The 17,135-nt window shown below is 43.4% G+C and overlaps 1 protein-coding gene across 1 annotated transcript in view; it reads left to right on the top strand.

The window, feature by feature from the left end:
* OXCT1 (3-oxoacid CoA-transferase 1) overlaps nucleotides 1-17,135 on the top strand; it is a 99,125-nt gene that overhangs the window by 34,916 nt on the left and 47,074 nt on the right. The window contains exons 8-10 of the mRNA XM_063454007.1: nucleotides 5,811-5,918; nucleotides 7,925-8,039; nucleotides 15,808-15,902. Of these exons, the coding sequence (XP_063310077.1) occupies nucleotides 5,811-5,918; nucleotides 7,925-8,039; nucleotides 15,808-15,902 (318 nt within the window). The remainder of the gene's footprint in view (nucleotides 1-5,810; nucleotides 5,919-7,924; nucleotides 8,040-15,807; nucleotides 15,903-17,135) is intronic.

The raw sequence follows: 17,135 nt of genomic DNA, 5'->3' as shown, positions 1-17,135 counted from the left end.
TCAAGTAGCACTCCCGGCTAGCATGACCCGTGTGTTGCATGGAATGTGAGATTGCGTGGAAAAAAATATTGGCTGCCTGCCTGGGTCAGTTAGATCTCTCAGGCCTTGTAACATGAAGGTAGGTGCCAGGTCGGGGTGTGAGGGTTGGGGATAGTGCTTCCCATAGGTTGGTATATTACTCCAGTGAAGCTGCGGTGCAGCGGGGTAGTGTATGGTTCTTATTGCATGAGTGTGCCCCAAGTGGGGGACATTAAAGCTATGTGGTGTAGCCAAAGAGGTGGGGGGGATGAGCTCTGTCGTGATGGTAAACTGGGTAGCGAGCCATCTAAGGTGGTGTCCCCATAACGTATCTGGTGGGTATGGGCTGCTTTTGGTTAGTGGGTAATCGCAACGCTGTTTGGGTGACCCCTTAGTCTAAGAGGCATTGTGGTAGTGGGAAAATTTGTACTAGACATCATATCATTGTGAAAAAAAAAAGGGAGAGGTGTTTAACTAAAACGTTTGCCTTGGGAAAACAGTCCATGGCCGTATGTGGGCCTCTGGTGTTCATCGTTGTCGCTGACCCAGCTTTCAGGTCTCAGCTCTGCCGGACAGGGTGGTCTGTGCCTTCCTAGGGACGAACTCACGGATTTCTGCCGGATCCAAGGTAACCAGGCTAGGAACCCCATTCGCAGCCGTCGGCATAATACCCTGGGCTCTCATGAGATCCTCCAGCTCCCGATATGTTCCCGCACGGTGTGTAGCACCTTTTAAGGGTGAGCTGGATGGTGCGTGGTAGGCTCCACCTGTATTGGATGTCCCGGGTCCGGAGCACCTGTAAGAGGGGTTTCAGGGACCGTCGCCAGCTCAGTGTGTTTCTTGTTAGATCCGGGAAGACCAGCAGCGTCGCTCCCTCAAAAGTTATCGGGGCCTTCCCCCTGATAGCCGCCAGAAGTGAGGACCTGTCCTGTAGGGATTGGAATCGGAGGATGAGGTCAGGTGTCATGTCCTGCGGGGCCCCTGCTGGCCTGGGGAGGCGGAACATGCCGTCCAGTTTCATGGCTTTGGCCTGTTTAGGCGGGAGGAAGGCTTCCATGAACCGCCGTATGAAATGAGGTAAGTCTGTAATCCCCTGTGATTCTGGTACTCCCCTTATCTTGAGGTTGTATCGCCTCCGGTGCTCTTCCATAGTTACATATAGTTACATAGTTAGATAGCTGAAAAGAGACTTGCGTCCATCAAGTTCAGCCTTCCTCACACCTGTTTTTTGCTTCCAGTGTATTAATTCTGCTGTCGGTCTGCTGTAGTTTGTGTTGTAGGTTTTCCAGACTCTGTTCTACTGCAGTCAGCCTGGTGGTGTGATCGTTGTTGGAGATTTCTAGCTGGGTGAGCCTCGAGGTGTTGCTCTCGATCGCCTTTCTGAAAAGGGCCATGTCTCCCTGTAGGTTTGCTCGGAGTTCTGCGAGCATCGCCTTTAGTTGTGGTGCAGTAACCGGTTCCCTGTCCCCCGATGTTGGGGGGGTAGGTCCCGTTTTTTTGCTGGAAGTGGCCCCTTCTCTCAGTCCTGGGGAGGATTCCTCCGAGGAGCACGATGAGCCCTCATCCAGGAGCGCCATCTTATCCCACGCGGCCTTCTGCGAGCATCGGAATAACTCGCCAATGTCATGGCTTGTCGGGCTTTTATCAGCCTTTGGTCGTTTGGTTTTGCGTCCCATGCTGTCAGGCGTATAACAGTGGGGTTGATTCCCCCTGTTTTTTACAAAATTTCGAGTTTTAGGGCAATAGTTTGCAGAGCACGGGGAGAATGCGACTGCTCTGGTTCGCTGCTTGACTCCGCCTTCCCTATTTTTTTTTTTCAGTAAAATGTTTATTTAGTTAACGTTCACAGTCTTTTTAATAATAATCCGCTATATATAGAACCCATTAATCACTGTACACACACAGCTTTGTGCAGTCCCTGGGCAAAAAACGAAATATCACCTTATGCCTTAAGTTAATGAATCAAGTCGCTTGACAATTCATTAGCACATGCTGCAGCCACCTTGGCAACTTTGTTTGTATCCCACCTATTTACTTTATACTGAGTTTGTGTGGTTTTGTAGGGGTGTATGTGTCATATAGTGAAGGTTATGGATCAATAAAAAAAAATGGTGAGGTGATCGGATGTGATTTATAGAGATATATTGGAATGGGAGATCATAGATCAGATCTAATTGAATAAGGTCAACATTGAGTTGTTACCATTCTCACACATAAAATTTCAGCCTTCAAAAATATCTCTGATTGGAGCCAGCAACTGATCTGCACATCTCCTGCATTTGTAAAGTAGCAGTGCAGTTTCAGCCCTGTGTACAAAATAAGAGATTTGGATTTGGGGGAAAGATGCTTAGTTGTAAACATTTGCTATTTATTGGTGTAATTGTAATAATTGCTGTAATCTTATTTTGTAACTTTTTTTTCCCACACTGGTAAGCAAGCCTTCTCAGGGTTATCCTTGAGCAAATATCAGTTGAAGCTTTCTGGGCATGAAAGCCACAAGTCTGTTTCATGCAGTTTAAGCTGATCTAATGATGTGCCAAAGCTGCTTTTGTGGGAATTTCTAAAAGCCAGGCATGGGACCAACCTTGAGACTGCCTTGCTAAATCCAGGGCTGTTGGGGTCCTTGGGAGTATATTTAAACAGGATGAGTGCACTTTAATAGCAAATTGAAAGTTTGGAGGGTATCAATCAACATTAAACAAGTTCTACAAATTCTCAAATAAAAAGAATCACAAATACTTCATGGCTCAGTTCCCAAGGCAATATCTACTCATATAAAATAAATAAAAAAATTCTATTGTAAGATTCAGGTTAGATATAAGAACCAAGCTGATTTTACAGCCTTAGCGGACCTTGAGAAATTGCCTCTTCGCAAAGAACTGTTTGTGGATAATAGACAGAACAGTTAATAAATCAAAGAATGTTGGGATTTATATCTTCTATCATTTCAATGCATCTTTAGCTGAAAGAGGCTAACAATTTATTGCCCAATTCTTGTTACAATCCATATCTTTTAATCCTCCAGGGTGCTGTCAAGAGCACTCCTGTCTGTATACTTCATTTGTTTTGTGTATTTATGTAGGTGGTTTTTATTTATTTTTATTGGTGAAAAGTGCGATTAGTTCATCTGAGAAATTAAAAAAAAATCTATTAAAATGAAATATAAAGTCATGTTAAACTTTTTTGCCATGTTAGTAAAAAAAATAAATAAAAATAATAAAAAATACAATTTGCTATTTTGAATAGCAAGGGGCTGATTTGTATGTGTATTTAATACGTTTTTACGACTTTGTAACTTAAAAACGTGGTTCGAAGGTTAACTAAACTCCTGACTGGTAGTGTCATAGTGACAAAGTTTCACTTACTGTTTTGTCTAAATAGTAATAAAAAGTACCGTATATACTCGAGTATAAGCCGACCCGAATATAAGCCGAGGCCCCTAATTTTACCCCAAAAAACTGGGAAAACTTATTGACTCGAGTATAAGACTAGGGTGGGAAATGCAGCATTACTGGTAAATTTCTAAATAAAATTAGATCCTAAAAAAATATATTAATTGAATATGTATTTACAGTGTGTGTATAATGAATGCAGTGTGTGTGTGTATGAATGCAGTGTGTGTGTGTATGGATGCAGTGTGTGTGTGTATGAATGCAGTGTGTGTGTATGAATGCAGTGTGTGTGTGTATATGAATGCAGTGTGTGTGTGTGTATATGAATGCAGTGTGTGTATGAATGCAGTGTGTGTGTATGAATGCAGTGTGTGTGTATATGAGTGCAGTGTGTGTGTATGAGTGCAGTGTGTGTGTATGAGTGCAGTGTGTGTGTATGAGTGCAGTGTGTGTGTATGAGTGCAGTGTGTGTGTGTGTATGAGTGCAGTGTGTGTGTGTGTGTGTATGAGTGCAGTGTGTGTGTGTGTATGAATGCAGGGGGTGTGTGTGTGTGTGTGTGTGTGTGTGATGCAGAGCCTTGGTGGGGGGTGGGCAATTTTATTATTATTTATTTAATTATGTTAATTTTTTTATTATTATTATTTCTTCTTAGTTTTTTTTATTTAATTTCATTATTTTATTATTTTTAAAATTTTATTATATTTTTTCGTCCCCCCTCCCTGCTTGATACATGGCAGGGAGGGGGGCTCTCCTTCCCTGGTGGTCCAGCATTGGTAGTTCTGTGGGGGGCTGTGGGGGCTGCAGAGAGTTTACTTACCTCTCCTGCAGCTCCTGTCAGCTCTCTCCTCCTCTGCGCCGTCCGGTCAGCTCTTCTGCCAGCTCACAGTGTAAGTCTCGCGAGAGCCGTGGCTCTCGCGAGATTTACACTGGGAGCTGACCAAGGTGCTGAACGGACGGCGCGGAGGTGGAGAGAGCTGACAGGAGCTGCAGGAGAGGTAAGTTACAGCTCTCACAGCCCCCCTCTCCTCCAGTCTGTATTATGGCAATGCAAATTGCCATAATACAGACTATTGACTCGAGTATAAGCCGAGTTGGGGTTTTTCAGCACAAAAAATGTGCTGAAAAACTCGGCTTATACTAGAGTATATACGGTAATACATGCTTACTCCATGCAATGAGAGAGAGGATGTGAGTGTTGGTATGCAGGAAGTTTCAGCTGCATTGAATCTGCCCAATCTCTGACGTCACTGAATCACTGTGTCCACTCAGGATGGATGTATGCATGTTGGTTTCGTTCACAAGGTTTGACATTGTAGTTTGTTAGTGTGCATTCAATGTTTGACTAGAGGGTGGAAATAGTGTTTGTGACATGAGTGTATACAGGTGTAATGGATGAAAGTCAATGTAACAGTAGTAAAATCTACTTTTAATTAGTCAAATGCAAATTCATTTGTCTAAATACATTTGTTTTTTGCTATACCTCTTACTTTGTACTTTTTAATTTTATTTAAAAAATAATAATTTAAAATGGAAATTCTGTAGAAGTATTGGGGGCCCACTCAGTAAAAAGAACACCGCGTTGCTGCTAGAGAGTCTCCCAATATGTAGAAATTCAAATTTCATGTCTGCTTTGTCATATGTTCTTGTGGTGATTGTTACGTAGGTTTGTGTGTGTTCATGCATGTCCTCTAGTACTGGATCCTTCTATGTGTAATTACTCTGAAATTTTTTTTAGAAAGGCCCTGGGAATAGCATTATCCCTCTTTCATATTTGTTTTGGAAATCCTGTCTTGACCAATATATGCAACACGGTTCTGCTTTATTAATCCCTAATTGCTGCACTTTGTCCATATTTGGACAGCATTGATAGGCTGAGCATGTCAGCTGACATAACTAACAATCTGTGGAGAACTCCCACCCTTCTGAAAAAAAATCACTTGAAAAGGCATGGTTATGGTGCTTAACCCGCCCATTTTCCTTCTGTTTATCTGAAATATTCTAAGTTTTTTAAGCTTGCTTACTGCTTTGGATTTTCATTGAAGTAGAGACTAATTTGTCTTATGGACAGGCCCGCGGTTGATAAAAGGCAGAGCTCCACTATCCACAAGTAACAACTGTGGGATTCAGGAGTTTTGTGGCATCCCCCATTGATTTATTGTAATCTTGTGCTCTTGCACATGCGTGTAAGTATAGCACTGATTTTTGCCTCCTGGTCAATTAAGTGCCATGAGCTGAACAAGTTCTGGAGGAAGAAGATGGCTTCAGATAAATATACCTACCTTTCACTGGATCCAAACTGCATATTCTCCAACTGTACCACCTGCAAAGACTCCAGAAAGTGACAGATCCGCTTTAAGTAATGATATATTTTATTTATTTAATTTCCTCTCTTTTGGCAGGTTGAGGAAATTGTTGAAACTGGAACATTTGCACCTGAAGATGTCCACATTCCAAGCATTTATGTGGATCGAATTCTCAAAGGAGAAAACTATCAGAAAAAAATAGAGGTATGATTTTTTTTGTTCTATAGCAGATACTTATTCAGTTCTATTATTTTATGTTTAAATATGGTAACTCCATAGTGGCAGGTATGTGTGGAATCGCAACAAGTGTACCGTATATACTAGAGCATAAGCCGAGTTTTTCAGCATATTTTTTGTGCTGAAAAACCCCAGCTCTGCTTATACTCGAGTCAGTGTCTGTATTATGGCAATTTACATGGCTCTTACCTCTCCTGCAGCTCCTGTCAGCTCCCTCCTCCTCCGCGCCGGTCCGTTCAGCACCTGTCAGCTCCCAGTGTAAACCTCGCGAGAGCCGCAGGGTCATAGTGCGGCTCTCGCGAGACTTACAGTGTGAGCTGACAGAAGAGCTGCACGGACCGGCGCGGAGGAGAAGGGAGCTGACAGGAGCTGCAGGAGAGGTAAGTGCTCTCTGCCAGCCCCCCTCCCCCCACTGAACTGCCAATGCCACTGGACCACCAGGGAAGGAGCGCCCCCCTCCCTGCCATGTATCAAGCAGGGAGGGGGGACGAAATTTTTTTTAATAAAAATAATAATAAAAATAAATAATAATATAACAAAAAAAATTTAAAATAATAATAAAAAAAATATTAAAAATGCCCACCCCCCACCAAGGCTCTGCATCACACTCTGCACTCATATACACACACACACACACACACTGCATTCACACACACACACTGCATTCACACACACACACGCACTCATACACACACACTGCACTCATACACACACACTGCACTCATACATACACACACACACTGCACTCATACACACACACACACACACACTGCACTCATACACACACACACACACTGCACTCATACACACACACACTGCACTCATACACACACACACTGCACTCATACACATACACACTGCACTCATACACACACACACACACTGCACTCATACACACACACTGCACTCATACACACACACACACTGCACTCATACACACACACACACACACTGCACTCATACACACACACACACACACTGCACTCATACACACACACACACACACACTGCACTCATACACACACACACACACACACACTGCACTCATACACACACACACACACACACACTGCACTCATACACACACACACACACACACACACACTGCACTCATATACACACACACACACACACACTGCATTCATTATATACACACACTGTAAATAAATATTCAATTAATATAATTTTGGGGGGATATAATTTTATTTAGAAATTTACCAGTAGCTGCTGCATTTCCCACCCTAGTCTTATACTCGAGTCAATAAGTTTTCCCAGTTTTTTTGGGTAAAATTAGGGGCCTCGGCTTATATTCGGGTCGGCTTATACTCGAGTATATACGGTAGTTACCAGAGGTTTAGTAACAGTTTATAAGCCTTTCACAACAAGTACATGAATGCATATTGCACTTGAGAATCTCAGGAGAATCTGCAGGGAAAGAATTATTAGAGGCAAGCACATCTCTGGCAATTGAATAGCAGTTTTCCTGTATGTGTTAGTGGTAAAATACCTATTTGCTATGTAAATTTAAAGGTACATTCCAAGAACATAGGATTAAAGGAACACTCAAACTATCTAATAGAGTCCAGTGCCCTGCACACAAGTCAGTGGGTTAACTTCAAGTTTTTATTTGACAAAACTTAGCAGAAAACATTGCATGTTTCAGCTCTGAAGCTTAATTGGCTGACTAATTGCTTGGTTTTTAAATCTGTTGTTTGATGAGAGGTCCTCACTGTATGTTGCACAACTGTAGTTGTGCATTTTTATGTTGTATTATGCAGAAAACTACATTTTATTGAATGTATCATGTTACAAGCCTTTGACAGCTTGAGTTGAGCAAAACTAACAATGTTACAAATGTGTCAAATGTAATAGGATCTGCTGAATATTTTTCATATATTGTAGAATTGTTAAGAGTGTGTGTGTGTGTGTGTGTGTGTGTATGTATATAACATTTTTTTTTCTTTTCTTGATAGAGGCTAACCCTTCGGAAGTCAGAAAATTCCACACCCAAACCTAAAAAAGCTTCAGACCTTGTAAGAGAGAAGATAATTAGGAGAGCAGCTTTGGAGTTTGAGGATGGGATGTATGGTATCCTTTAATTACTAAAATTAGTGAATCCGTGTCCAAAAGACCTGTAGTCCCCTCTCTGTCTTTGGAGAATGTAGAACTATGATCATTGTGGGCACTGAGAGACCAGGATTGTCCTGGGTTGTAGTGAATGGCAAGATACATACACATGGTCAGGTATGAGGATAAAACCGGTCTTCCAAGAAACATATTTAATAGTGGACTGCTAACTTCAACCCCCCAAAAAACACTGCATATACTAAGCACAACATGTTGCTCAAGGGACTAGATGATTAGGTGCCCTTCGTGATCTTGGCCATTCATTTGATTGATTCCTTTGATTTTTGACTATGAATGCGTACCAAGAGACACATGTGATGTGTGCCGGAGTCAAAGACTCTATTTCTGCCTTTACTTAAAAAGCCGGTTATGTGTTTGTCATTTAGCGTGGGTGCAGTTAGCCCTTAAATTATTACATAGTTACATAGCTGAAAAGAGACTTGCGTCCATCAAGTTCAGCCTTCCTCACATATGCTTTTGCTGTTGATCCAAAAGAAGGCAAAAAAACAGTCTGAAGCGCTTCCAATTTTGCAACAAACTAGGAAAAAATTCCTTCTTGACCACAAAAAAGCAGTCAGATGTCTCCTTTGATCAAGCAGCTATTACCCCACTAATTAGAAATGATATCCCTGTATGTTATGTTTTTGCAAGTATTTATCCAATTGCAGTTTAAACATCTGTATAGACTTTGACAAAACCACCTCTTCAGGCAAAGAATTCCATATCCTTATTGCTCTTACTGTAAAAAAAAAAACTTTTCTTTGCCTTAGGTGAAATCTCCTTTCTTCAAGCCTAAATGTATGTCCTATGTATAGCCCTGTTTATGAATAGATTTCCAGATAATGGTTTGTACTGACCCCGAATATATTTGTTTAATGTTATCATATCCCCTCTCAGGCGCCATTTTTCCAAACTGAAGAGATTTAAATTTTTTAACCTTTCTTCATAACTAAAATGCTCCATTCCTTTTATCAATTTTGTAGCTCGTCTCTGCACTTTTTCTAGTGCCATGATATCTTTCTTTAGAACAGGTGCCCAAAATGGCACAGCATATTCAAGGTGTGGTCTTACCAGCGATTTATAAAGAGGCAAAATTATATTTTCATCTCGAATTTATGCCCCTATTTATACATGACAAAACCATACTGGCCTTAGCAACGGCAGATTGACCTTGCATATTGCTACCTAATTTGTTGTCTATAACAATTCTCGAATCCTTCTCTTGTGTGGTTATCCCTAGTTCACTACCATTTAGGGTGTAAATTGCTTGTGCATTCTTAACCCCGAAGTGCATAACTTTGCATTTTTCTACGCGAAATTTCATCTGCCATTTTAGTGCCCAGTCCCCCAATCTATCCAAATCCCTCTGCAGCAAGGCAATATCCTGCTCACATTTTATTACTCTACAAAGTTTTGTCTCATCTGCAAACACTAAAACATGGCTTTCAATGCCCATTTAAAGATCATTTATAAATATGTTAAATAGAAGCGGTCCCAAAACAAAACCCTGAGGGACACCACTTACCACTTTTGTCCAGCTTGAAAATTTACCATTTATGACAACTCGCTGTACTCTATCCTTAAGCCAATGTTCTACCCAAGAACAAGAGTATCCATCTAGACCAATTTCTTTTAGTTTGAACACTAACCTATTGTGAGGAATTGTATCAAATGCCTTGGCAAAATCCAAGTAGATCACATCCACTGCAACACCCTGATCTATATTTCTACTTAATTCTTTGTAGAATGCAATTAGGTTAGTTTGACATGACCTATGTTTCATAAAACCATGCTAATTATTGCTAATAACACAGTTCTTCCCAATGAATTCCTGAATATTATCCCTTAATAGCCGTTCAAATAATTTCCCAGTCACAGAAGTTAAGCTCGCAGGTCTATAATTTCCAAGTAAGGATTTTGAACCCTTTTTAAATATAGGAACAACATCTGCCTTCCTCCAATCCTCCGGTACAATACCTGAAACAAAAGAATTTTGAAAAATTAAATACAGAGGTTCACTTATTTCCCCACTTAGCTCCTTAAGTACTCGTGGGTGGATACCGTCAGGCTCCGGAGCTTTATTTACATTAATTTTCTTTAATAGCTGTAGCACCTTGTCTCGAGTTATCCAATCACAAGTTATCTGCAAGTTTGTTGCAGCAATCATATGCATATCTCTTGCCATAGGATCCACATTAATATATACTGAAGAACAGCGGCGTACTAAGGGGGGGGCGGGGGGGGCGGTCCGCCCCGGGTGCCATCCAGTAGGGGGGTGCCACACTCTGTCCCTCCTGCTGGTCGTCTTCTCCCTCGCGGCTCAGGCGCTCAGTGAGTGAGTCAGAGCACAGGGAGGGGATTCCCAGCCTGTGTTCTGAGTCATCACTGAGCACCAGGGATGCTGTTATGGAGTGTACCAGCAGGGGGCGCAGAGCGTGCATTCTGCAAGGTTTCTCCCCTGCGGACACTCTGCCTGCACCTCCTGCACTGCCTGGGATGGAGAGAGTCAGCCATTGAATCATGGTAAGAAAATATTATTGTAAATTCACCCTCACTCCCTCCCGCAGTCACCCTGTCACCCCCCCTCACCCTGTCACCCCCTCCCTCAGTCACCCTGTCACCCCCCTCACCCTGTCACCCCCTCACCCCCTCCCTCAGTCACCCTGTCACCCTCCCTCACCCTGTCACCCCCTCCCTCAGTCACCCTGTCACCCTCCCTCACCCTGTCACCCCCTCCCTCAGTCACCCTGTCAACCCCTCAATCACCCTGTCACCCCCTCCCTCAGTCACCCTCTCACCCCCTCCCTCAGTCACCCTGTCACCCCCTTCAATCACACTGTCACCCCCTCCCTCAGTCACCCTGTCACCCCCCTCAATCACCCTCTCACCCCCTCCCTCAGTCACCCTCTCACCCCCTCCCTCAGTCACCCTCTCACCCCCCACACAGTCACCCTGTCACCCCCCCTCAGTCACCCTCTCAACCCCTCCCTCAGTCACCCTGTCACCAGTCACCCTGTCACCAGTCACCCCCCCTCACCCTGTCACCCCCCTCACCCTGTCACCCTGTCACCCCCCTCACCCTGTCACCCTGTCACCCCCCTCACCCTGTCACCCTGTCACCCCCCTCAGTCACCCTGTCACCCCCTCCCTCAGTCACCCTGTCACTCCCCCTCAGTCACCCTCTCACCCCCTCCCTCAGTCACCCTCTCACCTCCTCCCTCAGTCACCATGTCACCCCCCTCAGTCACCCTCTCACCCCCTCCCTCAGTTACCCTGTAACCCCCCCCTCAGTCACCCTGTCACCAGTCACCCCCCCTCACCCTGTCACCACCCCTGAGTCACTCTCTCACCCCCTCCCTCAGTCACCCCCCTCAGTCACCCTGTCACCCCCTCCCTCAGTCACCCTGTCACCCCCTCCCTCAGTCACCCTGTCACCCCCTCCCTCAGTCACCCTGTCACCCCCTCCCTCAGTCACCCTGTCACCCCCTCCCTCAGTCACCCTGTCACCCCCTCCCTCAGTCACCCTGTCACCCCCTCCCTCAGTCACCCTGTCACCCCCCCCAGTCACCCTCTCAACCCCTCCCTCAGTCACCCTGTCACCCCCCCTCAGTCACCCTGTCACCAGTCAACTCCAGTCACCCTGTCACCCCCCTCAGTCACCCTGTCACCCTGTCACCAGTCACCCCCCAGTCACTCTGTCACCCCCTCCCTCAGTCACCCTGTCATCCCCCCTCAGCCACTCAGTCACCCCCTCAGTCACTCTGTCACCAGTCACCCCCTCCCCAGTCACCCTGTCACCAGTCACCCCCTCCCTCAGTCAGCCTGTCACTCTGTCACCAGTCACCCCCCCAGTCACCAGTCACCCCTCCCTCAGTCACCCCCCCCAGTCACTCAGTCATCCTGTCACCCCCTCCCTCAGTCATCCTGTCACCCCCTCCCTCAGTCACCCTCTCACCCCCACTCAGTCACCCTGTCACCCCCCCCCAGTCACCCTCTCAACCCCTCCCTCAGTCACCCTGTCACCCCCCCTCAGTCACCCTGTCACCAGTCAACTCCAGTCACCCTGTCACCCCCCTCAGTCACCCTGTCACCCTGTCACCAGTCACCCCCCAGTCACTCTGTCACCCCCTCCCTCAGTCACCCTGTCATCCCCCCTCAGCCACTCAGTCACCCCCTCAGTCACTCTGTCACCAGTCACCCCCTCCCCAGTCACCCTGTCACCAGTCACCCCCTCCCTCAGTCAGCCTGTCACTCTGTCACCAGTCACCCCCCCAGTCACCAGTCACCCCTCCCTCAGTCACCCCCCCCAGTCACTCAGTCATCCTGTCACCCCCTCCCTCAGTCATCCTGTCACCCCCTCCCTCAGTCATCCTGTCACCCCCTCCCTCAGTCATCCTGTCACCCCCTCCCTCAGTCACCCTGTCACCCCCTCCCTCAGTCACCAGTCAACCCCTCCCTCAGTCACCCTGTCACCCCCTCCCTCAGTCACCCTGTCACCCCCTTCCTCAGTCACCCTGTCACCAGTCACCCCCTCCCTCAGTCACCCTGTCACCCAGTCACCCCCTCCCTTAAATGTCCTTAAATATGTCAATCCCACATAAGGATAACAAATAAGTGAGTTATCTACTAAACAACCTAAAGATTAAAATTAAGAAAAAGGCTTTTTAAATTTTGATCTTTTAGCTGTTTAGTAGAGAATTCCCTAAATTGGTGCCCTTATGTGAGATTCCATATGTAAAGATACCAAATTAGGGTGCTGTTTAGCAGATAGCTCCCTTATTTGGTGTCCTTAAATATGGCAATCCCACATAAGGATAAGAAATAGGGGAGTTATCCGCTAAACAAAGATCAAAGTTAAGAGGTGTCAGCCATCCCTGAAATCTAGGTCGCTAATGTGAATTCTATGCAAATGTGTTGTCTGATGCCAGCATGCACAACATGCTGTCGTCAGACAGCCAATGGCATTACATTCCCCCATTACTTAGTGAAAATTATTCATGCTTCCAGCCTCCACTGTTTATGTGCCTCCCCTATATATTGTTCCTAGAGTCACCACTGCTTCAGGGACCCAGTTGTGCGCGGTGGTGCTTTAATGGTGCGACCAGGCTTCTGTAATAATATAATGGCAGCCCTGGGGGAAGTGAAATTCAGTCACTTCCTCCCAGCTAACACTGAGACACGCAGGATGGAGGGCGGCACTGATTGGGAGAGAACTAGAGCCCAACTCCCAACAGCCTCAGCCAGCAGGTACTAAACAGGAGGATGGCATTGTGTCTGTGTAGTTGCATGTGTGCAAATGTGTGTCTGTATCTGCATGTGTGTCAGTGTGTGAATATATCTGCATACATCTCAGCATCTTGCCAACACTACACACAAACACATCCCTGCATTCCGGTGCAAACACTACATACAAACACACCTCTGTATTAAAACATCACCATTATATATAACCACACCACTGCATCTCGCCAACACTACACACAAAAGCATGCCTGCATTAAAATGCTAACACTACATACAAACAGACCCATTCATTCACTCACACTTACTCCATACAAAAGCATGCTTAAAACATGCAAGCACTGCTCAATGCTACATACATTAAAAAAATAGTGGGTGTTTTGTACATTTTAAAGTGCAGGGGGGAGAGGGGGGGGGGGTGCCAAAACTAGGACCCGCCCCGGGTGCCATATGCTCTAGGTACGCCCCTGCTGAAGAAAAATAGTTGTTTAAAATGTCTGCCTTTTCCTGGTCTTCATTGACTAACAGACCCATCTCTGTTTTCAGTGTACCTACGCTTTAATTTTTAGTTTTTTTAGAATTAATGTACTTGAAAATTTTTTGGGGGTTTGTTTTGCATTCTTTGGCTATCAATTTCTCATTTTCTAGTTTAGCCACTTTAATTGCCTTTTTGCAAGTATTATTGGCTTCCTTATATAGGATGCCTCTGTTTTGTCCTATTTAAATGCTTTAAAAACCCTTTTCTTATTTTTAATCTCTTGTTTTACTTCTCTACTAAGCCACATTGGTTTTAATTTGTTTCTTTTATATGTATTACCCAATGGTACATAATGTGAAATGTACCTTTCTAATATTTGTTTGAATAGTTTCCATTTTTACTCAGTGTTTTTATCACTAAGGAGTTTATGCCAGTCGAGATGTTGTAGAGCTGCCCTAATCTTATTAACATTGGCTTTTTTAAAATTATACGTTTTAATATACCCCACATGCTTTTGCTTTTTTGAGTTTATTTCAAAAGTGACCATATTGTGATCACTATTTCCCAAATGCTCCCCTACTTGAATGTTGGTTAAAAGATTAACATTGTTTGTTATAACGAGATCCAGACAAGCATCCTTTCTAGTTGGTGCTTGTACCAGTTGTGACATAAAGGTGTCATTTAACACATTCAAAAACCGGATTCCCTTTGCTGAAGTACTAGTCCCTCTATCCCAATTTATGTCCGGATAATTAAAATCTCCAATAATTAATGTGTTACCCCAATTTGCAGCTTTACCAATTTGCTCTAACAGCAGTTCTTCCTCATTAATATTTACATTTGGTGGTTTATAACATATCCCAACCAATAACGTATTTCCCTTCGTTTGCCCCAAGCAGATATCTACCCATAAAGCTTCCACATTTTCCTCGTCACACTCCACATGCCTAAGATTTGACTTGAACTCATGGTTGACATACAAACATACCCCACCACCCTTCTTGTTTATCCTATCCCTCCTAAATAACGTGTACCCATTTAAGTTAACTGCCCAGTCATGTGTCTCATCCCACCATGTTTCTGTTATGCCTATTATATCGTATTATTTAGTATTGGATCCTGATTTTTTTTTTTTTTTTATTGTGGGATGTTTAGGTTACATCAATATATTGATTTGGGAAAAAACATAACCTTCTTAAGACCTTCATATGTCTTTAACTAAAAACTGATCCAGACGATTCATTAAATTTATATCACTTTATTTAACAGCGATTTTCTAAACATGGGAATTGCATTAGTAAAGCAGAATGACCTAACAAAGTTTCAGTTCACAAAAGTTTGTTTTACTTTCAAGCATTTTAGTTTCCATTGCTATTGGTATTTTGGGGAAAGAGTGCCATTATTTTTTTTTCTTTTTTTTTTCTTTTAAGCATCACCATTTAAAAACGTTGTTTTATTTATTTAAAGGGCACCTGCCATGTCTAATATGAAATAATCTCTCTCTAAACTGCATTCAATTTCATCTATGCATTGTGCCTAAACAATAGCTAGGAAAGTATGCGTGAGTGCTTTGTTTATTGTTTTTTTTTTGTTTGTTTGTTTGTTTTTTCTTTTTCCAAACTGCTTTTGCATAGTTTGGCGAAATATTGCCCTCTTGCTTGGCTCGTTAAACCAGACCACTAGGCTCCAGTAACGCCCAGCAGTTGCATCATGTTGTTGCTGTCGAAGGTTAGATGGACTTTAGGTACCATGATTGTGTGTGTGTATATATATATATATATAATATTTATTTTGTGGCATTTTTTTTGGCAAACTGTTCAGGTTGCGTTACTAAAACTTGAGATACTCTATTTGCACAATAACCAATAAACTTGAAACACTCTTAAGTTTGTCTTTAGCTTTCTGGTTTTTATCTTTGGTGTAAAAAAAAAAAAAAGTTGAAATTCTAAGTCATTCCACCTTAGCATAATAGAACTTAAATATGTTGACTTTAACAAACCAATATTACAGCCAACCTAGGCATCGGCATTCCAATGTTGGCAAGCAACTTTATCAAGAAAGACATCACAGTCCACCTTCAGAGCGAAAATGGAGTGCTTGGTCTGGTAAGGCTGTTTTTCTCTTCTATTTTAACTATTTATAGCATTCGTGTTGATCAGTATTAAATGTACTTAAGGTGATATTTACATATTTTTTTTTTGTTCTTCCAATTGTTTCTAATTTAAGATTGATTTTTTTGACCTAGCACTCTCCATTGCTGGATGTTTAGCTACAACTATGCTCAGTTATACAGGGAGTGCAGAATTATTAGGCAAGTTGTATTTTTGAGGATTAATTTTATTATTGAACAACAACCATGTTCTCAATGAACCCAAAAAACTCATTAATATCAAAGCTGAATATTTTTGGAAGTAGTTTTTAGTTTGTTTTTAGTTTTAGCTATTTTAGGGGGATATCTGTGTGTACAGGTGACTATTACTGTGCATAATTATTAGGCAACTTAACAAAAAACAAATATATACCCATTTCAATTATTTATTTTCACCAGTGAAACCAATATAACATCTCAACATTCACAAATATACATTTATGACATTCAAAAACATAACAAAAACAAATCAGTGACCAATATAGCCACCTTTCTTTGCAAGGACACTCAAAAGCCTGCCATCCATGGATTCTGTCAGTGTTTTGATCTGTTCACCATCAACATTGCGTGCAGCAGCAACCACAGCCTCCCAGACACTGTTCAGAGAGGTGTACTGTTTTCCCTCCTTGTAAATCTCACATTTGATGATGGACCACAGGTTCTCAATGGGGTTCAGATCAGGTGAACAAGGAGGCCATGTCATTAGATTTTCTTCTTTTATACCCTCTCTTGCCAGCCACGCTGTGGAGTACTTGGACGCGTGTGATGGAGCATTGTCCTGCATGAAAATCATGTTTTTCTTTAAGGATGCAGACTTCTTCCTGTACCACTGCTTGAAGAAGGTGTCTTCCAGAAACTGGCAGTAGGGCTGGGAGTTGAGCTTGACTCCATCCTCAACCCGAAAAGGCCCCACAAGCTCATCTTTGATGATACCAGCCCAAACCAGTACTCCACCTCCACCTTGCTGGCGTCTGAGTCGGACTGGAGCTCTCTGCCCTTTACCAATCCATCCATCTGGCCCATCAAGACTCACTCTCATTTCATCAGTCCATAAAACCTTAGAAAAATCAGTCTTGAGATATTTCTTGGCCCAGTCTTGACGTTTCAGCTTGTGTGTCTTGTTCAGTGGTGGTCGTCTTTCAGCCTTTCTTACCTTGGCCATGTCTCTGAGTATTGCACACCTTGTGCT

The sequence above is a fragment of the Pelobates fuscus genome, chromosome 5, assembly GCF_036172605.1.
Source record: "Pelobates fuscus isolate aPelFus1 chromosome 5, aPelFus1.pri, whole genome shotgun sequence".
NCBI classification, from domain to species: Eukaryota; Metazoa; Chordata; class Amphibia; order Anura; family Pelobatidae; genus Pelobates; species Pelobates fuscus.
The sequence above is the reverse complement of the archived record's forward strand: the minus strand, read 5'-3'. Positions and strand labels throughout refer to the sequence as shown.